The 27,918-nt window shown below is 36.8% G+C and overlaps 2 protein-coding genes across 2 annotated transcripts; both read left to right on the forward strand.

Moving 5' to 3' along the window:
• Positions 1 to 1,997: 1,997 nt before the first annotated feature.
• Positions 1,998 to 4,468, forward strand: LOC308698388 (uncharacterized protein). The gene is made up of 4 exons (XM_081378409.1): positions 1,998 to 2,443; positions 2,991 to 3,029; positions 3,135 to 3,228; positions 3,309 to 4,468. The coding sequence occupies exons 1-4, from the start codon at positions 2,346 to 2,348 to the stop codon at positions 4,236 to 4,238; spliced, it is 1,161 nt and encodes a 386-aa protein (XP_081234535.1). The 5' UTR covers positions 1,998 to 2,345; the 3' UTR covers positions 4,239 to 4,468.
• Positions 4,469 to 4,772: 304 nt separating this feature from the next.
• sec63 (SEC63 homolog, protein translocation regulator) lies at positions 4,773 to 27,267 on the forward strand. The gene is made up of 20 exons (XM_081379380.1): positions 4,773 to 5,245; positions 6,524 to 6,623; positions 9,274 to 9,388; positions 9,496 to 9,608; positions 10,509 to 10,570; positions 10,668 to 10,726; positions 10,851 to 10,901; positions 13,803 to 13,911; positions 14,013 to 14,107; positions 14,226 to 14,358; positions 14,634 to 14,726; positions 17,319 to 17,464; positions 18,674 to 18,821; positions 18,919 to 19,001; positions 19,274 to 19,333; positions 19,464 to 19,628; positions 20,780 to 20,938; positions 21,012 to 21,212; positions 22,725 to 22,829; positions 25,045 to 27,267. The coding sequence occupies exons 1-20, from the start codon at positions 5,122 to 5,124 to the stop codon at positions 25,180 to 25,182; spliced, it is 2,259 nt and encodes a 752-aa protein (XP_081235506.1). The 5' UTR covers positions 4,773 to 5,121; the 3' UTR covers positions 25,183 to 27,267.
• Positions 27,268 to 27,918: the final 651 nt, after the last annotated feature.

The following is a 27,918-nucleotide window of genomic DNA, read 5'->3' on the forward strand; positions in this document are numbered from 1 at the left end:
CATTGCCCATCAGCTGGATAAGACGGCTATAAAGCCTCTTGAGGAAAATAATACACAAGATTTCAGTGGGGAAATAGTGCTTCACTGTGGTGCTTCATCTTCATCAGTGATGAACTGCATTCAAGTCTATTTCTAAAATGGGTTTAGCATCTGAATGGCTCAGTGCAACATAACAGAAAGCATAGGATAAAATGAATAAATTGTTCCACTTATTTAAGCCACTACATATTCTTATAGCCTATCTTGTAACGCACTGAACTCAATATGCTAATACTCGCTGTTTGCTAATGATAATGTTTGTTTACTCCTTAATTACATTCATACTGAACTTCCTCTAAGAAAAAAGAAAGAGTGTATTAAAGTGTACAAAATAAGCAGACGAACTCTGCAAAAATATCTCAGTAATATTAACACATTTTACCCGGGCAAAATGTTTGATTGATATATAGCCTATCCAGCGACGCCATGTTAGAAAATATCGGATCGACCAGTCAGAATCAAGTATTATAGAGTCTTGCGTGATTAATTGTGTATAGGGTCAAATTTTTATTTCAAACGATTAGCCTACAAATGCACTGGGACCATAAACACAAATATTAAATATTTATGGACATGACCTTTATTTTACAATTTCTACTACTGAATACCCAGTTTTAAAATAACCATGACCCTCATTGTAAAAAGAAAATTTACATAATATATTTGGGCATGAAACAAAATTAATTTCTTAATTTTCATGCAACTTGTTATAGTTGATTTTTATACAGATTTATGGCCTTATAGAGCATATAACCTCCATTTAATAATGTGTAAATTAAGATGAGGGTTGTGACCTACACAATTACTCCCTGCATATTTAACTGTGTCTGATTAACGCAGGACGGTAAGAGCATCTCTCAAGGCTGAAGTAAGCAGGCTCATCACTGTAGCTCTTATTTGTTATTTTCTGCTGCCACCATCATTCAGGTCAATGGGGGATTGAAGAGGAAATGGCAAAGGTTATTGAGGAGGGTTTGAGCATGATCACTTCCTCTCCTTTTTACTCTGTCTCTCACATCAACTCAGACAGAGACACTTGATGTTTTTTTATTGTAAATAATGTGGAATTTATTAACAGTTGAACCATACTGAGACTGATCTATATTACGATGAAGCATAAATAAATCAGATTGTATTACTCTGGTGCCATCTATCGATGGAATTTGATTTTGCTTTATGATTGAATTAATAGATTGAGAAAAGATGTTTTCATGCCATCACTGCTGAAAAAAAAAAAAAATCTTAAACCAGACTAAATTGTGTGGGAATCTCGGTGGTGGTTGAGGAGATTCCCCCCTTCTATGTAAAGCGCTTTGAGGTCTCAGATAAAGCGCTATATAAATGTAACGAATTAATTAATTAATTAAATTGGTTAGCTGGTTTTTAGATTGGGTCACCATGATTTGGCCAAGTAAGACATGTTCCTGGATCAACATATTTTGTTGATCCTGGAATAACATTCCTGCCCCAAAATTTATTCCTAACCCTATCCCTACCCCTAAACCTAACCCTACCCAAACTTTTCCCTAAAATCAGAGGGAAATGATAGGTGAATAACACTGATATTGAAGCACCTCACCCTGGGTCTAAGCCTAAACTTGACATTTAAACTTGTCTCTCAATTCTGATTGGTTGATTGGAAAGTTGTTCCAGGATCAACGAAGATGTTGATCCAGGAACATGTGGTACTTGGTGAAATCACGTTCACCTTTTAGATGGGTACATCAGATTATTGGTTTTAGTTTACCAGCATTTAAACCAGCAGAGCAGAATACCCGACTGGCCAGGCCGGCGACCAACATAAACCAGATGAGACCAGCTATCTTGGGCTGCTTTAAGATATTTTCAGCCTAGTTGATTGGTTTGACACAGCAATATTCACTGAAGAAAGTCAATCGCATTCGGGAAAAGCCTCATAATCCATCACATATATGGATGTGCCATAAGAGGGCGGCATTGCACCAGTAGCCAACCACTGTCGGGCTAAAAGCTAGTGTTAGTGCGAGCCAGGAGGACCTGTCGTGTTTCCACTGGCACGGTTGATCGTGCCAAATCGGGGGCAACGGCCAGGGGGTTTTATCCCACCGAATATCTTGGCCCAAAGCGGGCCAACTGGGGCTTAAAGTGTGGCTAGGAGTCAGGAGCACCGCTGCTCATTTCCCATGTTTCCATATCAGGCTAACGTTACCAGCTAACCTCAACATTTAAGGCATTTTAAACCATTTCAGCTCAAAGACACTTTCAGACACCAGCGAAATAACTTGAAATAATAAATACATAAATGACTTTGAACCGGTCCGGAAAGCATGGCGCTGGAAACATGTATTGCTTTTTTATTAGCGGACAGTTATGATGCTGAAGATTTCTTATATTTCAAGAAAAATGCGACTCGCCGGAAAGCCAGGTGAATAAAGACTTTCAGTAAAATTCAGTAATATTTAATACTTAATATTATCGCCGTTGTTGCTTCATTTAGTAAACAAACAGCACGGCGCTCTTTCTCACTACAGCTTGCAACAGTTTGATTATGGAAGTATTCATTATGTTTCCCAGCCTGTTGAAAATCCATTTTATACTGGAAATGTTGGTTAACGTGGTTGACTGTCTGCCCACAATGTACTAAAAAACAGCTTGGCTAGTACTTTTGCTAGCTTGCTGGTTGAGGATCACCAGCACTCAGGATAAAAGAAGGTACAAAGCTGTCACTGGGGCAGTAGGTGCTAATATGTACATTTTAATGAACTAATATGTACTTTTAAAGTATTCATATGTACATTTCAGGTACTAGTATGTGCCATTTAGGTGTAAATTAGGTACAAAGATGTACTTTTCTGTTTTTCTTTTTAGCATTTGTGCATTAAGGGTGGTGCCCCAATTGCAGTTTTGTACCTCCTGATAGTGCCAATGACCAGCAGCAACTAAATAATAATTAATAATTTATATTTCAACAGAATTAAGCTGAAAACTAAACAAATAGATAATCTAAAAAGGTAAGATGATCCACACAGCATTTGATGAAAGAAAGTTTCTGTCAAGACATCTTTATAATGAAATGTTAGATAAATGCTCTAACATTATTCTTTCTCACGTGTCAGAGAGGAAGAAAGAGAAGTGTTCAATACCGTGCTGCAAAGCTTAACGATAAGTGAGTTTAAGAGTCACTTCCAGCTGACGCCAACTCAAACTGAGGTACTTAAGCTAATGCTGCTCCTACTATTTGCTAATCTCATTTGTATTTTGTGAACAAATTGTTCTTTTTGTGTTTGTAGGAGTTGGTACGGCGGCTGGCACCCTGTAAATTGACTGCCATTAGACAAGAGGGATGGACCGTGTGGCACGCTGTGCTTGCTACTCTGTGGGCTCTTTCTACCCAAGAGTCTTACCAGAGTGTGGCAAACCGCTTCCACGTCACAGAGTCACTCATTTGTGATCAGCTGGATGAATTCTGCATCATTATTACCAGCAATTTGGCTAATGAAATTCACTGGCCTCAGGGGGAGGAAGCAGAAATGTCTGTGCTGGGCTTCTTTTCTACTGTGGGGTTGCCAGATACTCTCTGTGTAGTAGGAACGTGTTTCATTCCTATTGAGAAGCCTACTGATGTGCCAGATCCAGAGGTATATAGAGATGCAGAGGGGTTGTACTCTATAAAACTCATGGCTTTTTGCAACCACAAGGGTCGTTTTACCTATGTGACTGCAGAGCACCCTAGTACCTGGCATAACTCAAGAGTACTGTTAGCCACGGAGATTGGCAAGGCATTGCAGGAAGACCCCGTGGCTCTCCTACATGGCAAGCACATCATAGGTGATTCCACCTTCCCACTTTCAGAGCACTTCCTGACCCCGTTCCCTGATTATGGAACAGTCGGACAGAAAAAAGTATGTTATAATCAGAAAGTGCAGTCATCTCTTGGAGTGGTGCAAGGCTCCATCCATAATCTGAGATCTCGTTTTCAAAGGCTCCGGTGTCTGCAGAAGCAGTCCATCTGTCAAACCAGCTTAGCTGTGAAGGCCTGCTGTATTTTATACAACATGTTCCTGGAAACGTATAATGTGCCAGTGGATTGCATGGAAGATGATATAACCCAAGAACCTTTCCATGAACTACCTTATGGACACTCTGGAAGTCTTGGTGGAATCTCTAAAAGACAAGACATCGCCGCCTTACTTGGGCGAACCACTAAAAAAAGAAAATGAATGTATAATTAGAAAATTATTTTCAGTTTTGCATGATAATGACATTAATATGACAATGTTGAAAAAATGTCCTAATTTAAATTGTAAGGTGACTTGTGTAAACAAGGTAAAAAGCACAGTAGTTTGTCTTTTTTGTTGGAGTGCTATGTCATAAAAATACTGAATTTTAAAAAAATCAAGTGATTGTCTAATAAAACCATATTCTTTATTAGGGATTTAGGATCTCTATTCATCTGAAAATGCTTTTATGGTTTATTTAAAATGACCCATTACAATAATCTGAGTCCAAATCTGGTAAAGAAAAAAGATTATTATATTATTTAATATTGTATTGGGGTCCTTGGCTGAGAGTGTGAGTGTCCCAATGTCTGTAAAGGTTGTTGTTTGGCACGCTAAATTAAACGCCAATAGAAACTTAAAATCAGGGGTTTCAACGAAAAATACAAATTGTGTAAAAACAAGTAATACTACAACGCGCACGCGTAGAACACGTACACTGTTCCTTAAAAACGGCGCACAGGTTTTTCGTATTTCAGAGCTACGACAGCAAGCGGCGAGGCGTTATTAACACGCCACAATAAATGTCCATGTCGTGCTAAGAGTAAAAATATATTAATATTTTATCCTACCAACAACAATCGCAGTACTTTAAAATAAAATGCGGTTTTAAAATTATTTTTACATAATCAACTTAGGCGGGCAAAGTCTCAATAAAAATAATACAAACACCGGGGGACTTTTATTTTGAAAGCAATAGCTATCGTGGCAGACAGTGCGCGTGGATGCTGGCTTCCCTCTCCCACATATGTGTCTAGTCCTACAGTGAAGCGACTGGTACGGCGGCAAGGCGGCAGAAAAAATCGGGGATTAGTGCCGCTGCGAAATGGCTGGACAGCAGTTTCAGTACGACGACAGTGGCAACACTTTTTTCTATTTCCTCACGTCCTTTGTGGGACTAATAGTCATCCCAGCCACCTATTACCTCTGGCCCCGGGATCAGAATGCGGGTAAGGCCCCATATGCTAATGCACTACCAGCTAACGTTAACCAGTGTCCTGTCGCTTGCTGATCACCAGATTGCCTTCTCTGCGAGGAATATTGGTTGACTTTGTTGTATTTAATAAAACGAATGCCGGGAGTAAATCCATTAATGACACCAAGGGCTCGCCAGAATGTTAATGTGTGGCATTATCAGCTGACCCTTATTCAAATCAACTAGACTAGGTGGGATATTTCCAGTAAAGGATCCTAATACAGAGACAAATAAGGCTTTTCAGGTTTCTATTTGAGCTTTGCTGCCATCACACACCAGCTAACTTATATGTGTTAAATTCAGTGGTCCTCCGTTCAATAGGCTTGTTTTCGTATGTCCTCATTTGTTTACGTTGGCAAACACATTTTGATCATATAATATAATGCAGTGATTTAAATATATATATATATATATATATATATATATATATATATATATATATATATATATATTCCGTCTGCAAGGCATTCAGTGCCACTCCCACTATTTTGTAAGCATGTGTTATGAAACGGGTTTTTTTTATTTCATTTACATGCAACAGATAAAGTTAGACATGCTATTAAGTCAAGTCAGACTTGATCAAATTCACAGCAATGGCATGTAGTTTCTGCAGGCTACATAGAAGAAAACACAAAAATATAAGGTACAAATTTATTATTAAAATTAAATGCTTAAAGTGACCAAACACATTTGTAAACGCATTAATGTTTAAGAGTATAAACAGTTCAGCAGTGCAAACAAGAATGAAGTGTGTGACACAAGCAACATTCAAGAAAAGCTAGAGTTTCTTGGTTTTTACAGCTTAATTTTTGTGTGTGTGTGCGACTGCGTATAAAACCCTCTGTCTAGATATTATTAACCATGGTTTGATTTCACAAAAATCATTGTCTTGTTCATTTCTGTTATATAACATTAACATTTTTGTACATTTTTCAGGCAGCTTTTGTAAAGTAAGAGGGTCACATTCAGATAAAAATATCAAATGCCATGCCGAGTTTGCAAAACCCCACGAACTAAAAAGTACCATAGTACTGCCATGCTTTTTGGGCATGCTAAGACTAATATTGTTTCTTGCACGTGTACTGTAAATACTGTGATATATGAATATGGCAAGCATTCATTACAATGAAATATATCAACGTACCACTGCTTTGGTCTGGGCTGTATGTTTGTTTGCATGCTGAGTGAGAATTAGATTTCATTGCACAATTGTTTTTTCTCATTCTTGTCTGTTACTTGAATTAATTCACAGAGCAATTGCGGTTGAAGAGTTTACGGAGAGTTCATGGGAGATGTCTGTGGTATCGCCTTCGGCTTATGAAATCACAGCAGAGCGTTGTTCCAACACTTAAGTAAGTGATTGTTTCTGTGAAAATGGTGCGTTTCAGGGGAATTCATCTCATTTAGCTTAATTTGCTGTCTTTTGCATTTAGTTTTTAACATGCATAGATTGTTATTATTGCAGATCATTATATAGTGTGCACTGGGGAACATTTGCATTTGAATGAATGAGGCATTTATATAGCGCTTTCATATGTACTACTGTACACCTTTACAATCAATCATTTCAGAGGATCTCTCCTCAATTTGTACAACAGCATCTGTTTAAGATGATGCACTTTTTTTTTTTTTTATATGCATGTTAAGCATATTAAAGGATATAAAAAACATATATTGATTCATATATTAACATATGATGTATTGGGTGCTTGGTATTCTGAAAACATTATTTTTTATTATGATTCACCATTAGGACAGTTATTTCATGATTTTGTAAGTTTTTGTTTAGTGATATCGCACTATTTGATTTGATTTCTGAATTTACATAAAGCGATCTAGATCTGTTTGATTTTAATGGGCAGATTCAAATGTGCTAAATTGCTGTGACAACTCAGCAATGCAGCACAGTGGTCAAAACTTCTGAAATTATTAATTCTTCAAGCAAAATAATGGCCTCAAACACTTTTCAAAGCTCTGCACCAACTATTTAAAGCACAAAGCTTGGATCAGATCAGATGCATGGAGTATTCAGACATCCTGTCTTTCATGGTTTAAATCTTCTCTCTTGGCTATTTAGTCACATTACACATACAGAAGCCACTGTCTATTTAATCATAGCTGCCAACTTTTGAGTGTTGCTTGGAGTGAGATTTAGGAGGGGAGGGGGGTGTAAAAATAATAATCTTGCATCACAATAAGTGTATTGTTTAGTGACAACATGTTACAATGTTTATATGGTACAATTTCTGGTAAGCTACGTTTTTTTTATTATTGTTTGAAACTAATTTCAGGATTTCAGTTCAGTTCAATTCTTGTGATTTGATTTAATATTGACTCATTTGGATAAATATCAGGTACACAAGATAGGCGTTAGTTTTTCTCAAGAAAAAAAAAATCTCACCGAATGCTGTAAATTATTTAAGGTTAAAAATAACTCAAATTAAATATAATGCGTTTTTTATTATAATAACAACTTTATTTAATGATATAAGTAAAAATATAATAAATATGTAATATAGTTCTTTTTTTATACAGTACCAGTCAAAAGTTTGGAAACATTATTTTTTAATGTTTTTGAAAGAAGTCTCTTATGCTCATCAAGCCTGCAGTTAAAAAAAAAAAAAACAGTAATATTATGAAATATTATTACAATTTAAAATAATGGTTTCTTTTTTAATATACTTTAAAATGTAATTTATTTTTGTGATGCAAAGCTGAATTTTCATCAGCAAGTACTCCAGTCTTTGGTGTCTTATGATCCTTCAGAAATCATTCTAATATGCTGATTTATGATCAATGTTGGAAACAGTTGTGCTGCTTAATATTTTTTTTATAACCTGAGATACTTTTTTCAGGATTATTTGATGAATAAAAAGTTAAAAAGAACTGTATTTATTTAGAATAGAAATCTTTTGTAACAATATACACTACCGTTCAAAAGTTTGGGAACAATAACTATTTTTTTTTTTTTAAGAAATTAGTACTTTAATTCAACAAGGATGCGTTAAATTGATAAAAGGTGATGGTAACGATTTATATTGTTAGAAATGTTTTTATTTTGAATAAATGCTGTTTTTATGAATAAATGCTGTTAACGTTTTACTCATCAATGAATCCTGAAAAAAGTATTCAAAAAAAAAATATTAAACAGCACAACTGTTTCCATCATTGATAATAACTGAGTATCAAATCATCATATTAGAATGATTTCTGAAGGATCATAAGACACCAAAGACTGGAGTACTTGCTGATGAAAATTCAGCTTTGCATCACAAAAATAAATTACATTTTAAAGTATATTAAAAAAGAAACCATTATTTTAAATTGTAATAATATTTCATAATATTACTGTTTTTTTGTTTTGTTTTGTTTTTTAACTGCAGGCTTGATGAGCATAAGAGACTTCTTTCAAAAACATTTAAAATAGTAATGTTTCCAAACTTTTGACTGGTACTGTATATATCTTTTTTGCTAGCCAACATGCCGTTATTATGGTCATTAAATGGCTTTCCTGAGGTAAATGTTATGACATAATTGTTCTCCAGCTGTTTTATTGACCCTTTCCGCGGTTGAAAAACACTGATTGATCGATATTATGTATGAGGAATATACATTTCGGTAAGTTGTACTGCTTCTTTCAACATTGTTCATTCGTGTTTATTTACTATTAGCTAGTAGAGATGATCGGGTCACGTGCCGCTAGGGATCTTTCACGTCACATTTACAAACGCCAAAACGGTATTTATTGTTTGAATTTCGTAATAAAATTGACAGAATCTGAGAGCTGAGTTTTTTTTTTATATCATAAATAACCTGTATACCTGATAATATCATAAATAATTCTGTGTGTGAGAAAATGGATGTGTGGCGTGAGAGCGTGTGAAAAGTGTTAATTGCGTGAGTCTCACACTGAATGCGTGAGAGTTGGCAGCTCTGATTTAATTGTAAATTGTTGTTAAAAACTAAAATCCACTTTTTTCTTGTTGTTCTCTGTCATTTTAGAAAAGCAGCCCTGTTGTTTGGGTGGGCAGTATTTCTTTTCCTGGCCTATAAGGTGTCTAAATTAGATCGAGAGTACCAGGAGTATAACCCCTATGAGGTCCTCAACTTGGACGCGGTAAGGACGACATTCTTGCTTTCTCTCTTGTTAATCTTGTTCTTTGACATTTTAATCTCCAAACTATTACTTCTCAAGATTAATAGATCCGTTATGTTCCTCTTTAGGGGGCATCTGTTGCTGAGATTAAGAAGCAGTACAGAGTTCTGTCTCTAAAACACCATCCTGATAAAGGTGGAGATGAGGCCATGTTCATGAAGCTGGCTAAAGCTTACTCAGCGTAAGACCCGTTTTATTCATAGTTGCCTTTTAAATTTAACGTAATGTTATTTATGGCTGTGGCAACTCATTTTCCTGTGTGAGTCAATCTTGGTATTGCAGTGTGGTGTTTTTGCTTGCACAATACAATTCATAAAAAAGCTATTCATAAAAATGTGTGCCAGAATTAAATGCTTAATCTTCTTGAAATATCCACGCTGCACCTTTCTTTCTTTCTTTCTTTCTTTCTTTCTTTCTTTCTTTCTTTCTTTCTTTCTTTCTTTCTTTCTTTCTTTCTTTCTTTCTTTCTTTCTTTCTTTCTTTCTTTCTTTCTTTCTTTCTTTCTTTCTCTTTCTTTCTTTCTTTCTTTCTTTCTTTCTTTCTTTCTTTCTTTTTCTTTCTTTCTTTCTTTACATATTTTTATTGAAAAACATGGAGCATAACAAGAACATTTCCAAAAAAACAAACCATTTTATATATATTTTAACTCTCCCACCCTCAGCATCCATAAAAAATCAGTTACACAGGTATAGAAGTTATTATACAAAGGCTAAGACAGACATGTCCACATATTTTCAAATACATAAGCACATCATATATACACATATCAATCAGTGGAGTGAGAGGAATCTAATATTGCCTGTATCGTTATTTGGTTATTTTCCAGAAAATGTATAAAAAGATCCCATATTTTATGGTAATCTTTTAGTTTGCCTTTTATACTGTAGGTTATTCTTTCCAATGCAATACAATGTGACAGATCTTTTAACCAATGATCAATGCATGGACCTTCTATGTTCTTCCAGTAAAATGCTACTAAACGTCTTGCAAGAACTAGACAAGTCGCTACACCTTTCTATTACTTGTCAATATGGCGCTGTATGTAATAATCATTTTTTTAAATGCTCATACTTTCTCACAGTTTGACAAATGAGGAATCACGGAAGAACTGGGAGACATATGGCAACCCTGATGGCCCAAGAGGTGATGACTTCTTTAACTTGTTAACTTGATTGATTATTTAGTGTTCCCTAAACAAAAAAATCTAATTTTATCTCAATTTCATTTCACTCTTGATCAGTGACGAGTTTTGGCATCGCTCTTCCTGCGTGGATTGTTGACCAGAAAAACTCCATGCTGGTGAGTTCACACACTATTTTCTTCCAGCTAAGTTTTAACCACATTTTAAGAGTCAACTAAAAATGATATAAATGCCCCAAGAGTGCAATAACTGGCCAAACCTGTTTGCTTGTGCCTCTCACAGGTGCTGCTGGTCTATGGGTTGGCGTTTATGGTCATCCTTCCTGTGGTTGTGGTAAGCTAGTCTTCTAGTGGCGATCCATAACTTAAAGGGGGGGTGAAATGCTCATTTTCACTCAATCTCCTGTTAATCTTCTTGAGTACCTATAGAGTAGTATTGCATCCTTCATATCTCCAAAAAGTCTTTAGTTTTATTATATTTATAAAAGAAAGATAGGCTGTACCGAGTCTTTCCGGAAAAAAACGAGCGGCTGGAGGCGGGCCGTGTGGGCGGAGCTAAAGATGTGCTAACGCGCCGAGCTAACAACACACAGAGACATTTGAAGCAGTTTTACTCACCGCCCGGTTCCAACGCACGACCGCGAACCTTTATCATTGCGACTGCTCGATCCTTAAGCATTAGACGATCTGCAAATCCGTCGATCTGGGCTTTGTTTATAAAACAATCATCGTCGAAATGCAAGGAACAAACAGTCTTACACAACTCCGTTGATGATGCTCTGAAAAAACAAACTCCATCCACTGGTCCCTTAACGCTGGGTTCTTTGGGAATCTGTGCAGGGTTGTCTTGCCCTGGCAACCAAAAACACACTTCTTTGGTGACATTGACTTCCCTAAAGCCGAGCAGAGCGCTTGGATGAGGTACTGCTTTCACTCTCTTGCTCTGGTCTACGGATGCGCGCGCGCCCGCGTCCTTCCGGCACAAGTGCCCTTAGGACCCGTATAAGGAAATTCCGCCCCAGCTGACGTCACACAGACCCATACTCGAAAAAAACTTTCTAAAACTTGTGACAAACCGGAAGGACAATGTTTGGCACAGAAATACTCCTTCAAACGTACAATTTAATTTTTGAAACTTTGTCCATGTTTAGCATGGGAATCCAACTCTTTAACAGTGTAAAAAACTCAGTATGCATGAAATAGCATTTCACCCCCCCTTTAAACATTAGATTTAATAGAAAACGTACACTACTGTTCAAAAGTTACAGTGTGTTTGAAAGAAGTCTCTTATGTTTACCTGATGTAAACACTTATTCTAAATTGTAATAATATTTTTAGAATAATATTTTTGAATAGATTTAATAGAAAACGTACACTACTGTTCAAAAGTTACAGTGTGTTTGAAAGAAGTCTCTTATGTTTACCTGATGTGTTTGATAAAAAATAAGTTACAAATATTGATATTGTGAAATATTATTACAATTTAGAATAAGTGTTTTCTATTTTAATATATTTTAAAATTGTATTAGATTAGATTTAATAGAAAACGTACACTACTGTTCAAAAGTTACAGTGTGTTTGAAAGAAGTCTCTTATGTTTACCTGATGTGTTTGATAAAAAATAAAAGTTACAAATATTGATATTGTGAAATATTATTACAATTTAGAATAAGTGTTTTCTATTTTAATATATTTTAAAATTGTATTTATTCCTGTGATGACAAAGCTGCGTTCACATATCATACATTATAGGACTAGTTTCTGACTACTAAAATGAGCTTCTCATTCTTCTTGCCTTGGTCGGAATCGGCACTGAAGAGTGACGGATCACGTGCGCCCCACTGACTTCACTCCTTTGGTTGTCGCTCCCGAAAGTCGCTCTTCATTTGCATAAAGTTAAACGGATCTCAACTTTAAATCTGTCAAATCTCTCAACTTTAATCGGATCTCAACTTTAAATTTGTCCCAAATTTGTCAATTTGGTGCCAATACATATCCAAAACAAATTCATGCTAATCACAGACAGTAACAACAGAAGAAAAGGCAATTTCTGTGTACCATATTCACGCACATCACAAAAACAAAAAGGTTTTTTTGTAATTGGGATTAGTTTATGGAACTCTTTGGACATTGTTCAAAAATCATGTAACACGATTGTTCAATTCAATAAAATGTATATGTTACTTGGAAAATACGAAGGCAGTGAAGCATAAGAACCAATGTTTGACAAATTTGAAACTGTCAATTATTTAGATGTGAAGTAATAGTGTACCTCGACATAGGGAAAAACAAAGGAAAAAAGAAAATAAAAAAAACCCCAACGAGCCATCTGTTCTGTGCCAGCTCAGATTATTGAAAAAAGGGGCATGAAATTATAAGACTATGTCTTCCTCATGCTCCTATTCAGCATTGAATGTTATTATTTTGTTGTTGATTATTGTTGTGTCTAATAACATCATGGCTGAATAAAAGAACTTGAACTTGAACTTTATCGCGTCGCCAGACACGCCCCATCCGGTCGCCAGAAACGCCCGCTCCCCATTGAAATGGTATCGTGTCGCTTTGTCGCTTGTAGTGTGAATTGGGCTTTACCCCAGTCTTCAGTGTCTCATGACCTTTCAGAAATCATTCTAATATCTAATTTAGTGCTCAATAAATATTTCTTATCAATGTTGAAAACGATGTTTAAGGGACTTTACTGTTGCTTTTGATCAATTAAATGTATCCTTGCCGAATAAAAGATATGAATTCATAAAAATAAAATAAAAATAACCTTTTAAACGGTTGTGTACCTTGTTGGGTCGTTTTGTACAGGCATTTTAGAAACTGTAGTATAGAATCCCTTTAATGGATTTCCATTGATTAATTGATTGGCAAACCAAAACTCTAACCATTTCTAATTATTGTTAGTGTGTGTGAGTGTGAGTGTGTGAGTGTGTGAGTGTGTGAGTGTGTGAGTGTGTGAGTGTGTGAGTGTGTGAGTGTGTGAGTGTGTGAGTGTGTGTGTGTGTGTGTGTGTGTATGTTTTTTATTTGTATGTATTTGATTTATATTGTACTTAGAAATGCCCAACCAGGGTAAGGAGTTGAAAATTAGCATTATCTATAAACTCGATATGCTGTGCATCAGTCACAGGCTATGTATTGTAACTATGTTTGACTGTATGCTCCCTGTTAAATAAATAAATAGATAATATTCTGATAATCCATATATTAATGTGTGCATTTGTGTTTAGGGCACATGGTGGTACCGTTCCATCCGCTACAGTGGTGATCAGATCCTGATCAACACAACTCAGCTTTTTATGCACTTTATGTACAAAACACCTAATATGAACATGAAACGTAAGTGCAACACCTAGAAGGATGTAAAGTCACCATTCAGAAAACGACTTTATGACTTCCTTTGGTGAATTCCTCTGACTGAGTCTCTCTCTGTCTGACAGGATTGGTGATGGTGTTGACGGCAGCATTTGAGTTTGATCCTCGTAGTAACAAAGAGGCCATTATAAGACCAACAGACAACATAGAAGTTCCCCAGGTAAAATGTTCAAACATTTATATGCAATGTTTTGTGCCAAAGATTTAAGAGCGCTCTTGGATAGTGATTACAATTTAATATCGTAAATGTAATGCTGGGTGTTTGTTCCTTTATGCAGTTGATTCGGGAGCTGGGGAACATTAATGTTAAGAAGAAGGAGCCTCCGTTCTGCTATCCTTACAGCCTGAAGGCTCGAGTCTTATTACTTACACACCTTGCCAGGATGGATGTTTCCGAGAACATAGAGGAGGGTATGCGTTCACACACACCTCTCTAGTGTCAACATTTATTCCTGTGAGATAATACCACAACAACTACCTGTCTAATACAATTCATTACATTTATGCATTTGGCAGACGGTTTTATCCAAAAGAGTTCAAGCTATACATTGCAAGTATCTGTGCTCCTTATGCTAATGCCACGCTCTGCTAGTTGAGCTAACTGAACTGTGTTCATGTTGAATTATCATTGCAGATCATTTAGGGTTATTAATGTGAATTAATTGGTTGTTTTGTATCTTCTGCAGATCAAAGGTTTGTGGTGAAGAAGGGCCCTGCGTTACTGCAGGAAATGATCAATGTTGGCTGTCAACTCACTATGATGGCAACCAGTAGAGGAGGTAAGTTCAGAACAATATTTTCAAATATTGACTGGTGGACTAAGGCTTAATTTTAATATACATATACACTACAGTTCAAAAGTTTGGTTGAATTTTTGATTTTAAAGAAATTAATACTTTTATTCAGGAATGCATGACATTGATTAAAAATGGCAGTAAAGACTTTCAATTATATATATATAAATAATATATGAAGAGTTCAGATGCAAAAGCCTCTAAGTGCCATCTGAAATTTTCTTCTAGAATGATCATTTTTATCAAGCTCGTATGTTTAAGTTCAGTAATTTCACTTAAATGGCAATGAAAATTACCTATTAATAGTCATTTAAGTGAAATTACTGACCTTAAATATACAAGCTTGATAAAAATGATCATTCTAGAAGAAAATTTCAGATGGCACTTAGAGGCTTTTGCATCTGAACTCTTCATATATATATATTAGGGGTGCACGATATTGACAAAAAGTGATATTGCGATATCGATAATGAATATTGCGATATCGATATTAATTTCGATATTTTTAAACATATGTAAAACTACAAAAGTTATGGGAAAACGCATCAAAATAGATTCATAACAAATAAAAACAAGTTTCCTTACAACATAGGGTTTATTGAGCGCATTCGAGACTGATTTGAATCTGATCGCTGAAACCACTTCAGGAGGAGATCTGGGCCGCATTCCAGACGAAACTGGACGAAGTGTAAATGCATCTGGTTGTTGAAACCACATATGTAAAATGTACTCCTCCCAAAAACACAAAAAAATAAACGTGTGAGAACGTGCTATAGGCTCCATGTCATGTTATGGCCAGATATGACGACGCTACGCCTGCAACACGCATCACCGCATGAGCAGCTGAGCTCCACCGGTCAAGCCAACGCGCAAACTATCGCAAATCAAAGTGAAAGTAAGTTGCAGACGCTTTACACATCTTCATTAAAAGTAAAGAAGTGAAATTATCTTACCAGGGCTGTTGCCGTTCTCTATTAGTGCGGTATTTGATTTTAAAATTTTAGCTGATGATATAGTTAATGACTGCAGCTCATAACTGTGTTCGGTGACGTGAACTCCATTAAATCTGCATATAGCGCGGGAATTGAAGATCGAATCCGTTTTTGCAAAAAACACATTTATGTGAACAGGTGTAAAAGGAATCGTTTTGATAAATTAGATAGCTATCCGATCTGTGATAACGCATGAAGTGGCCAGGTGGCCTGATGTTTATACTTGCGCGCTGGTGTGTGCGTCAAGCTGGCAAGTGTGTGTGTTGTGGGGACTGTGTGGTAGAGCAAGGGAGAAGTGAAACAAAGTGTCTCCCCTGTTCTTTCTGACCACTGTTGGAAATCTGTAGCATGAAAAGTTAACCTTCTCCTTGATAGAACCAGGAAAAGTAGATAAGTAGAACCAGGAAATCAGTCGGGGGAAATGCAACGGTGCATGTCGGACGGGACGCATCATAAACAAAATATCGCATAAATATTGCGAGACTTTCGATTTGATATCGAGCAACGTGATATCGCGATAACGATATTGATTCGATATATCGTGCACCCCTAATATATATATATATATATATCAAATAAATGCTATTGTTTTGAACTTTCTATTCATCAACGAGCCCTGAAAGGTAAATGTATCATGGATTCCACAAAGATATCAAGCAGCACAACTGTTTTCAACATTGATGATAATAATAAGTGTTAGAATGATTTCTGAAGGATCATGTGACACTGAAGACTGAAGTAATGGCTGCTGAAAATTCAACTTTGCCATCACAGGAATACATTTAATTTTAAAATAAAATAAAACAGAAAATGTTTATTTTAATTTGTAATACTTTTTCACAATATAACTTTTTTTTTCTTCTGTATTTTAATTAAAATAAATGCAGCCGTGGTGAGCATAAGAGACTTCTTTTAAAAACATCTAAAAATCTTTCTGATTCCTAAATATTGAACACTAGTGTATATGTGGGGAAAAATTAGGATGATTCTAAGGGCCTATGCACTTTTGGGGCCCACAGAGATCGATTTTATTAATGGACTGGGTGCGATTGGGGGCCCAACATAATATTCTTTCATAGGGCCCAAAATTGCAAGCAGCACCCCTGCCTAGATCACAAAACCAGTCATAAGTCGCACAGGAATATTTGTGGCAATAGCCAACAATACATTGTATGGGTGAAAATTATCGATCTTTCTTTTATGCCAAAAATCATTAGGCTATTAAGTAAAGATCATGTTCCATGAAGATATTTTGTATATTTCCTACTGTAAATATATAAAACATTTATTTTTGTGAGTGAATGCAACACAATCGCGAACATAAATGGACAACTTTATAGGTGATTTTCTCAATGTTGCGATTTTTTTTTTTTTTTTTTTTTTTTTGCAACCTCAGATTCCAGATTTTCAAATATCGTCCTATCATAACAACCACACATCAATGGAAAGCTTATTTATTCAGCTTTCAGATAATGTATAAATCTCAATTTCATAAAATTGACCAATGTGACTGGTTTTGTGGTCCAGGGTCACATATGATGTATCATACATGATGTTTTTTTGTTGCTTGTGTTTGATTTTGTAGGCCTTCGGGCCCCCAGGCTGACGTCCATAGAGAACTGCATGAAGCTGTCTCAGATGGTGGTTCAAGGCCTGCAGGAGGCCAAGTCTCCTCTCCTGCAGCTGCCCCATTTTGAAGAGGAGCACCTCCGATACTGTATCTCTAAAAAGGTGCATCTTTCTCAAAGGCGTTACAGCACATAAAAGGATCTGATAGGGCAATTTTGTTGTTGTGTATAGGGTTGGGAACCAAAAACCGGGTCTTATCCAGAACTGGTAGTGTTTTTAGAAAAAGACCGGAACCGTGCGAAATTAAGTTTCGGTTCCAAAAACGGTTCTGGGCCGATGTGTGGGCGAAGTGTTGGGAGGTTATCCTTTAATAGCGACGTCTCACACTCACCTCATGAATATTAAAATAGTAATGAAAGCACTCGCGAAAGCACTTTGCGCTGTCACTGAGAGAGCAGTTGTCAATATGAAACCGTTTTACTTTCACAACCTTTTCAACAACACAGTATCGGTGTTACAAATATTCAAATGATCACAGAAGTACTGAAATAAAAGTTTATAGTTCGAGAATAAACACTGATGTCTACGGTAGCAACCAAAACAGAGTAAATCACCTTTGGAAAGTCGCTTCAAATAACGAAAATTCGCTTCAGATTTTACTTCCGCAAGACGCATGCAGTTCTGTTTATTTAACTGCTAGAGCGCTGATTCATCCAGTAATGAAGTGAAGTCTTTATGAATCAATCATTCAAATCGAAATATGTTTCACCTGTCTGGATCTTACATGTGTGTTCAAGCGTATTCTACCCCTTTTGAGAGGGTATTCTCCACTGCTGGAGTGAGATACAATAAGCTATAGGAGAGGTCCCAAATTATCCTAGAGAATTCAGAAATATTTATTTTCCTTTAGAAAAATGAATTATTTTTGCAAAAATTGCTAAATAATATGTTGAATTTGTTGACATTACCGGTCTGTTAAACTCATTTGACAAGTATAAGAAATAAACACAAAAAGGATTGTGCATTTTCCCCTTACTACTATTTTTTATTTTTTTATTAGTTTTAATAATTTGTATTGAATGGGAACCGGAACCAGAAAATGTCTTACCATTCCCAACCCTAGTTGTGTGTAGTATACTATAGCATAACTATAAAAACTGTGGCATTTTATTTTGTAAATCCATGCATACTAATAGTTATGGCTGTGAGGGAATCTGCCACATCAGTTATAGTTGCACTTCCTAAATTGTGTAGGCAATTTAGTCAGTTTAATACAAACCATAGTTACATATCCCCACTTAAACTATTGTTACTATGCAAAAACTATGGTTTCCAAATGTCCAAATATCGTTCCCCTTCTCTTATTCTCAGTATAAGGTGCGGACGTTGCAGGATCTGGTCAGTCTGAAGGACTCTGATAGGAGGAACATGCTGAGATTCCTTGGGGATGAGAAGTATGATGAGGTCATGACGGTCCTCGCGAGCTTCCCCTATATCAACATGGAAACTAAACTTCAAGGTGTGTTTGTTAGTCAGCGTTTGTACACTCTTACGTTCAATAAAAACAATATGTGTGATTTAAAGACTAACTCTGTGTATGTTTCCTTACTCTGCAGTGTTGGACGATGAAGATAGCAATAACATCACAGCAGGATCCATCGTCACTGTTACGGTTACTTTGACAAGGAAGAGAATGTCTGTAAGTTGGATATTTACAAGAATATCTCATGGGCCACCATTTCTCATCCAGATGTTTACTTGAAAAGGGGTAGTGCTACTTAACTGTAGTTTTTGATGTGTGCCATTGGTACACACATTGGAGTTGCAGCAGGCATCCACAAGAGGCCAATGCTGAGCTTGTTTGTTTTTTTTTGGTTGAGAATATCATATTTTCATATAGTCTTTATTGTTTGAATTCTTTTCGCACAACAGCATTGTAAATTTGTGCACTAAATTTGTATTTGCGTTTAGGAGAGTTTCGAGAAAGAAGAGAATACACCCCTACCTACAGAGGAAGCTAATACAGAGGAGGTAGTAATGCTTTAAAGTTACACATTAATCAAACACAACATTATAATGATTTAAAAATGCACATTTGCATATTGCTATTTTCTCATTATCATGTTTGAACGTTTTAAAATGATTAATTTGTCATTTGCAGCAAGGCGATGCCAAAAACAAAACAAAAGTTTGGCAAAATAAGAATAAAGGAGCTAAAAAAGCTGCAAAGTCCAAAAAGAAGAAGCTGACTAAGAAGAAACCAGTCACCCAACAGCAAGCGAAAGGAGACAAGGCCAAACAGGCCAATGGCAATGTGGCAGGAAATGTAAGGAACTTTCTATATGTAATAAGTGGTACATTTTTCCTTTTGATAAAAATAACCTTCAATTTTACCATACAAAAGATTGAGGTCAATAATTTTTTTTTATTATATTATTAATATTTTTATTAAGCAAGGATGCATTAAATGAATGCATGAAAGTGACAGTAAAACATTTATAGTGGTACAAAATATTTCTATTTTGACCAAATGCTGTTATTTTGAACTTTCCATTCATCAAAGAATTCTGATAAACTGATTTTAACATTGATAATAATTAATGCTTCTTGAGCACCAAAACAGTAGCCTGGAAATCCAGACCTAAATCTGAAAGATTAATGGTCTGGCGTCGACTAATGAAACTCGGCCAGCTCGAGGGGCGGCACCAAGCATGCATTTGAAAATCTCTCTGCACGCAATTGGATAACACTACGACCGATCACAACAATAAACCCCATTCGCTTAACTACCAGCAGAGCTAACTGGTAGATTAGACTCTTACCGTATCCAGTCGGCAAAACAGCAAAAACGTCCTTCTTGCAAAGGAACGATTCGAGCGCCGTCTTCTGTTCCTCTTTTAGATAAAAAGCCAAGTCTAACTCGTTCATTGTAGAGGCCAAAGCCGTTTCAAACAACTGGTGTTCATCCATAGCCATCTTGCAATGTTTACTAATGACTTCGACATCGCAGCGCTGTCGTCATCTCGCCTCTGGCCCGCCTATATCAGATAACCCGATGTGATTGGTGCAGCTCAGATCGAGGGGCATAGTTAATGAGCATCATTACTCGACTCACTGAGCAAATTCAACTTGTGGTCTCGCGAGAACTCTGGATTACCAGGGTACCAAATCAGCATATTTGAATAATTTCTGAAGTACCATGTGACGCTGAAGACTAGAGTAACGTCTGCTTTGTCATTACAGAAATAAATTACATTTTAAAATGTATTAAAATAGAAAACTACTTTTCAAACAAATGCAGCCTTTGGTGAGCATAACAGACTTCTTTAAAACAGTTATCTTGCCATCCCCAAACTTGGTAGTGCAATATGCGTCATATTCATTCATTTTAGTCACTTTTACTTTGATGCACATTTTCTGATATTATTGACAGCAACAACAAATCTTTCATCCCATTTCTTATGTCTTTGTTCACAGGAAGTTGCTGCATCAAAAGAGGAAGAGGACGATCTCTCTGATAAAGGCAGCGAATCTGACGAAGCGGAGGGAAATAAGGACTCGCCTAGCGAGAGAGATGAGGAGAGTGACAAGCAGAGTGACACGGAGTTGGACGAGATTGCCGGAGATGATGAGGAGGTGTGTGTCGAATCCCTTGGATGAGTGACTGCTGATGGTAGTGTTCCATAACCAGCACGTCTTTTTTCTATAGGAATGGGAGGCCCTACAACAGAGCATTCAGCGTCGTGAAAGGGCGCTATTGGAGACCAAGTCTAAGGTCACACACCCTGTCTACAGCCTGTACTTCCCTGAGGAGAAACAGGAGTGGTGGTGGCTCTACATCGCAGATAGGAAGGAACAGACACTGGTGTCTATGCCCAATCATGTGTGCACACTCAAAGACACAGAGGAGGTGAGGCCACAACCACTTGTTTGTGCTCTATCACACATTTCTGTTGAGGAACGTTGAAAGAGGTAAAAGAAAGGATGACATTAGCCGCCTTTCCATTACCCTTCAAATTGTGAATTGAAAATACGCCCGATGGAAACGCGTCAATTTCACAAAAACTCCCATTTATCGGAAACCTCAAATAAATGCCACAATCAAGACCTCGGAGCAGAAATGAGGAAGAAACACCCAGAAACACCTCATAGTTGCCGCTCACAGTATAAGGGTCTTTCCTTACCATTAATGCTTGGATAACACATATACGTCTCCTTCCATTAATAATAATAATGTCTAGTCCGGTGGCTGTGATGTATTAGCCTGACTACGTCAGACTTCTTACTTCCGCTCAATTTCATTTGGCTTCTGTACTCAGTCTGAGACAGCGTAATAGCTTTCCGTTTTCCTCCGGCCTGAAAACAGCCGGGCCAATCAACGAACAGAGGGCGGGCTGAGAGCCGTGACGTAGACGCTGATTGTACTGTGGATGCGTAGATTTTTACTTCACATAATCTGCAAAAGTCGTGCACAGTCATGTTCACTCCGGTATTTCGCTCGATGGTTTTGTTTTCGCATCATACATGTGTTTACAGTGGAAGTTAGATGCGGCTGAGCATGCGCATAATACCCCCCATAACCAAACGTTATGTGATTGGCTTACGGGTAACCAATGATTTTAAACTTCAGACAAGCGACCCCCGCGAGAGAGAAAACACTTCTCTATTATGCCATTCCAGACTCTGTCTACGAAGCAAAGCGAAGTAGCAGAGTTTGGTATTACCAGGCTAGTGATGTATATAAACTTACCAACATCCGTTTCCATGATTTTTGGAATGACTTATCGTCGCATAAAAAAATGACGTTTTAGTCACATAACATCGGTTAATGGAAACGCCGTCATTTCGCAATAGTTTTTTATCGATATTTAGAAAAAATCGCAAAAGTTTTGTGCAAATCTTTAATGGAAACGCGCCTATTGTGTTGCTCATTGTTTTGGCGGTCTTGGAATTTTAGTATATCCAGGTTTTCCTTCTTTTTTTCAAGTCAGGCAAGGCATTTAGAACTGGAATAATAACAAAAACAAATCACAATATGGTGTTCCATTTATAGTATAGTTTAATGGAAGAATAATAGAATGAGTGAGTGTTTTGCTGTGTGTGTGTGTGTGTGTGTGTGTGTGTGTGTGTGTGTGTGTGTGTGTGTGTGTGTGAGAGAGACTCCTGTGCTGCAGTTTTCCCCATAGCCTGTTGCCAGGCAACCTCCACACTGCAGTCTCTGTCTGGTTACAGGACAGCCAGATGCCTGTCATAATTCTGTCTGACACACTGAGTGCTTCCTCTCTGTGAGGAGCATGAGAATGCAAGGATGTAAACAAAAGGGTCATAAATCAGCCCATATTTCCCAATTACTCCTCCGTATTAGATTGTGCTGAGTTGTGCAAAGTGACCAATGATTATGTAAACTTCCTGTTTGCCTCAGGTTGAACTGAAATTCCCCGCTCCATCCAAAACCGGAAACTATCAATATTCTGTGATTCTCAGATCAGATTCATTCATGGGATTAGATCAGGTCAAGCCACTCAAGGTCAGTTGTCTTTTTTCATTCTCTCTTCTTTCTGAAGTGCTCTCTTATTTGTTAAATGATTTTTTATGAAATATTTGTTGAAATATTTTATGCAAAAATATACGCACACTGGGGTCGATTTCAATTTTGTACTTAAAGGAGAACTCCGGTCAATTTTAACATTGAGCTCATTTTTTTGTAAATTTGGAGTGGTGTCAATACAGAGAACAACGACAAAAAACGGTGTTGCCTACACCGAGTTATTCTATTTTTAAAATTTGCACCTTGTTGACTTCAATAGGGCAAGTAGTAAGCCTGCTTTTTAGCCTCTTAACATCCTTGATGTGTCATTACAAGTGCACAGAAAATGTGAGTGATTCCTTCAGAGTGATCACGGGTGAATCTGACTGCAGTAGATGTGAAAGATATTAATAAAAATTGTTTATTCAGCCAGCGCTCATACCTGTGTTTACATCCTGTTTTCGGGTGAAGTCCATAGTAATCGATTGTCGAGTTCACGCGCGTGATCATAGGTAACTAAACTAGGGATGTCAACGATTAATCGACGATCGATTAATTGCCAATAATACATTTAATCGATAAAACTTATCGATCATCGATTAAGCAGGTATTCATGCGCGTGTGCGCTGCTCAACTGCGAAACATGTAAAGCGAGCGCGCCGGAGTTATGTTTGGGACCATTTTACACCTTCATCATGACTATAAGTTTGCGTGTGCATTCGCAGCCTTTTGTTTTGTGCAAATGTAAGTTGTAATACTTTTTATTTTGTGTATGCCTATCTATATCTGATTTATCTCATATTGGATGCATTTGGTTAAGAATTAACTCTGTAGTAAAGCGTCAGCTTCAGCGCGCGCAGCTCAAACGGCAGTGCACGACTAATAATGACTATTGGGACTGTAATATTACATAACATTATAAAGAGAACAATATTGTAATAAAACATTGTGAATTATTTGGGTTTAGTTGCCGTGTCGCGTTGCTCCAGGAAGCGCGCGTCCACAACATGAGTAGTTCTGAATGAATAGCACGTAACGTTAACTTAGTTCAAGTTCACTTGTGCATGAATTTGCGTCATTTTGTGCAGATATAATTTGTAATATTATGTTTATTTTTAATATATCTGATTAATCTCATATAGGATGCGTTTCTTTTAGATAAATAATGTGCTAGCAAAGTGCTCCAGTTTAACGGTAGCAGATTCATTCAGCGCGTGCAGTTGTTCCAGGAAGAGCGCGTCCACAACAGTCACACATTCTAAGCGCATATGAGGCGGCGTTGGTGACACGTTGTATTAGTAGTTATATTTGATTATTAAATAATTAATTTAATTATCAATCACATCGAAACATTTTACAATCCTATTAGCCCTTTATTTATATTTAAAACCATTCTCATTGATTTGGTGAGGATTATAGCGTTCTGAGCAGCATTTGCACACCCTGTCATGCTGTTGGCCATAGCCACTGCAGTAGACGCATATCGCAGTATTACGGCTAACGATTAATCGATTAATTGATCGTTAATTTAAATGACGATCGATCATAGGAATTTGTGAAAATTGACATCCCTAAACTAAACCTATGCGCGTGAACTCGGCAATCGATTACTATGGACTTCGACCGAAAACAGGATGTAAATACAGGTATGTGCGCTGACTGAAATAACATCATTTTTATTAATATCTTTCACATCTACTGCAGTCAGATTCACTCGTGATCACTCTGAAGGAATCACTCACATTAGCTGTGCACTTGTAATGACACATCAAGGATGTTAAGAGGCTAAAAGCAGGTTTAGTACTTGCCCCATTGAAGTCAACAGGGTGCAAATTTTAAAAAGAGGATAACACAGTGTAGGCAACACCGATTTTTGTCTTTGTTCTCTGTATTGACACCACTCCAAATGTACAAAAAAAATGAGCTCAATGTTCAAATTGACCGGAGTTCTCCTTTAAGTTTCATTTTTAATGTTTAATTTTTTTTTTTTTTTAAGAAGTCTCTTATCCTCACCAAAGCTGCATTCATTTGATCAAGAATACAGTAAAACAGTAATATTGCAAAAAATATTACAACTGAATATAACGGTTTTCTATTTTAATATATTTTAAATGTAATGTAATTGTGTGATGGCAAAGCTGGATTTTACTCCAGTTAATCAATATGTAAATGTATTTACTAGAATCTTTGTGGTCCTAATTTTGTTTGGTTTTAGCTGGAGGTTCACGAGGCGAAGGCCATGTTGGATAACCACCCGCAGTGGGATATCCCAGAAACTGAGGAAGAGGAGGATGACCCGGAGGACAGTGATGGCATTGAGGAGTCTGAGGAAGACGAAGAAGACAACGACTAAACCAGTCATTTCATGCAGACTTGAGCACAGCTCATACACCCATGTGCCCACTCATGCGTGCACGCACACACACACACACACACACACACATGCTCCCACGCACTCACATAGCCCCAGACCGTTGCCGTCTTCTGGGCCGCCACACACCGGAGGCAAACAGGAGACAAGGACGTTGACGCCCCCTCTTCCTGTTTAAAACCCTCATGAATCACAAATCTGTCTGAACCGTTTATTTTGCCAATCAAAACAAGACTTAAGGAACCGTTGGTTATCTTTCCCTGCGTTCATCCAGTCGTTATCGGTGGGATGTCACAGTGGTTGTGTGTGGGATCCAGCTGTGTTTCATATTCCTCTCCACTTGACGAAAAACATGTCTGACCAACTAATGCGTCGGAAAAAATAAAAACCAGAGTACCGCTGAAAAATCACACACCTCACGACTGTCATTTTTCAATGTCATGTCCGTTTATGCTTCAAGGGTGTTTTCTACCTTATCATTTTGTAGTTTTATGTAGTTTATTAGATTTCCCAGGTGTTTCCACTGTTACGAGGCTGTGTGGAGTGTGATCTGGAAGTGAGCACAAGGACTTGATGCGCTGTGGGTTGCATCTCCATTGTCCTGAAGTGTGGAAATTCAATACATTTCTAAATCTCACCTATCTTAACTTCTTCCAGCTTCGCATCACGAGCGCAGGTTGTCTCAGCCTCACAGAAATGACTGCAGACATTCCACAGCCAGGTCTACTGTCTAGTCCTGATTTAACCTTTAATGTTGCTTTACCTATAACTATTGTTCCGCTGTTTCACAAATAGACAGGTAGATATCAGACTGAGTTATTGCCACTGTGTATTAACATGGCCTAATATTTTATAATTAGGATAATTCAAGTTTTGGAATATTGAAATGTGAATTTTTTCCCCCTTATATATTTATCCCACTGACTTGTTGAACTGGAAACAGAAAATTCCCCACTGTTGCTGACTGCAGTTGTTACAAAGAGCTTGTGTTTCTAGCGTGAATACACAGGTACAGGTCTTTTCCCATCGATCTGTTGGCCGTATAGGGCTTTGAAAGACAAGTGGGTGGAATTTAAACCAAAAAAATGATCAAATGAGGTATATAGGACTTTTGGCTTCCCTTATTCCTCAATTATTGATTTTTTTTTATATAATATATAATTGTTTTACATTCCACTCTCATCGAATATGAATGCCTTATTCAATGTATAAATTTGTAGTGGCCACAAATATTGCAAATGGTTTGGGATGGAAAAACACCAATATAAGTGATGGGAATAATTGAGGGTCAGTGTTTATTTCTGTTTTTTTTTTTTTTTTTTTTTGTGCATGGAGGGATGGCATAAATGGCTTAAAATTAAGGGTAAATTTTTTTGGGATATGATTTTCGTTCCATTTAAATGTTATTTTGCACCAGGTCTGACGGCGTATTGGAAGTGCTGATTTAGTGGTTGTGAAAATACTAGTCTGGTCTTTATTTATGAATCAGTGGGAGAGGTGACTGATATGGAATTATTTGAAATGTAGAAATGCGAATGAAATGATAATCTTTCAATTTATTGCTATTTTTTTTTTAATCATGAATTTATGACAGGAAATTGGATTTTCTTGTTTGTTCCCAATAGCTAATGTGTGTATTTTATAGTTACATTTGGAAAATTGCAAACATCCGTAGAAAATTGTTTTACTTATTTCCCCTCGCGTTCATTAGCATAAACACAATGGAATCTTTATTGACATAGGGAAAGTGTCATATTCTGGCTGCATGTAACTCACACATTCACAACCAATTTTATAAAATAATAAAGGTTTTACAGATAAATAGACATTTTAGTATTATAGCTCCAAAAAAGATTGTAGCCTCAGAATTCATGCTGTGACAGAAGCACACAGATTATGGGAAACGCCTCCGAATACACACAGAGAAAGTCACCGGCCAGAAAAGGGGGAGAATTGCCTAGTAAACAGTATCTGCCACTTTTGTTTACAAGAAAACTGTCATTGTAAATGGAAAATATATATTATTTGTATTTAAATAATTTCAAATAAAATAACTTTTTAAATGATTTTCTTTTTGATTACACATGACTGAACACAGATTTGAGATGTTCTCTGAATCTGCATCATTCTTTGATAAATACATGGCTTTATAGCTTTATTTGTCTGAAGGTATGGGGCCCTTTGGAGATTTTTTTCCTTCTTAATTTTCCATGACATTTTCATAAACATTTTGAAGAAATATTTGTTAATGATTTGTTAAATATTATAAAAAAGAGAATGAAAGTTACTTTAAAGTGCTACAAATCCTGCTTTTTCTTCAGCCTATTGTTGGTGAGCTGAGAATGGGGGTCCTGGTCTGTAAAGTCACATCAGCATCCCGTTTATTTTCTGCAACTTCTATATGAGGCTCATATATAATGGGTTTGGCTACACACACTTTCAAATTTGCTATTTGGACTTTGAATTTAATTTTTTTAATTAAACGAGAAATGCATTTAGATGTCTAGATTTTAGACGTTAGATGTTAAAAGCAGCAATCACAATTTACAGTGTAATTTATTTTTTTAAATAATGAGAGTATATTCCTAAATAATTTATAGTAGGCTACTCATCGACATTTTTCGCCTTTCTATAAATATTTTTGCCGTTGTAAGGAATTGAATGTATTAAACCAGTAAGTTAGTCAAGTGTGCAACTTCACGCGCTTACACACTATTA

Source organism: Scardinius erythrophthalmus (assembly GCF_964197995.2).
Source record: "Scardinius erythrophthalmus genome assembly, chromosome: 11".
Classification (NCBI taxonomy): Eukaryota; Metazoa; Chordata; class Actinopteri; order Cypriniformes; family Leuciscidae; genus Scardinius; species Scardinius erythrophthalmus.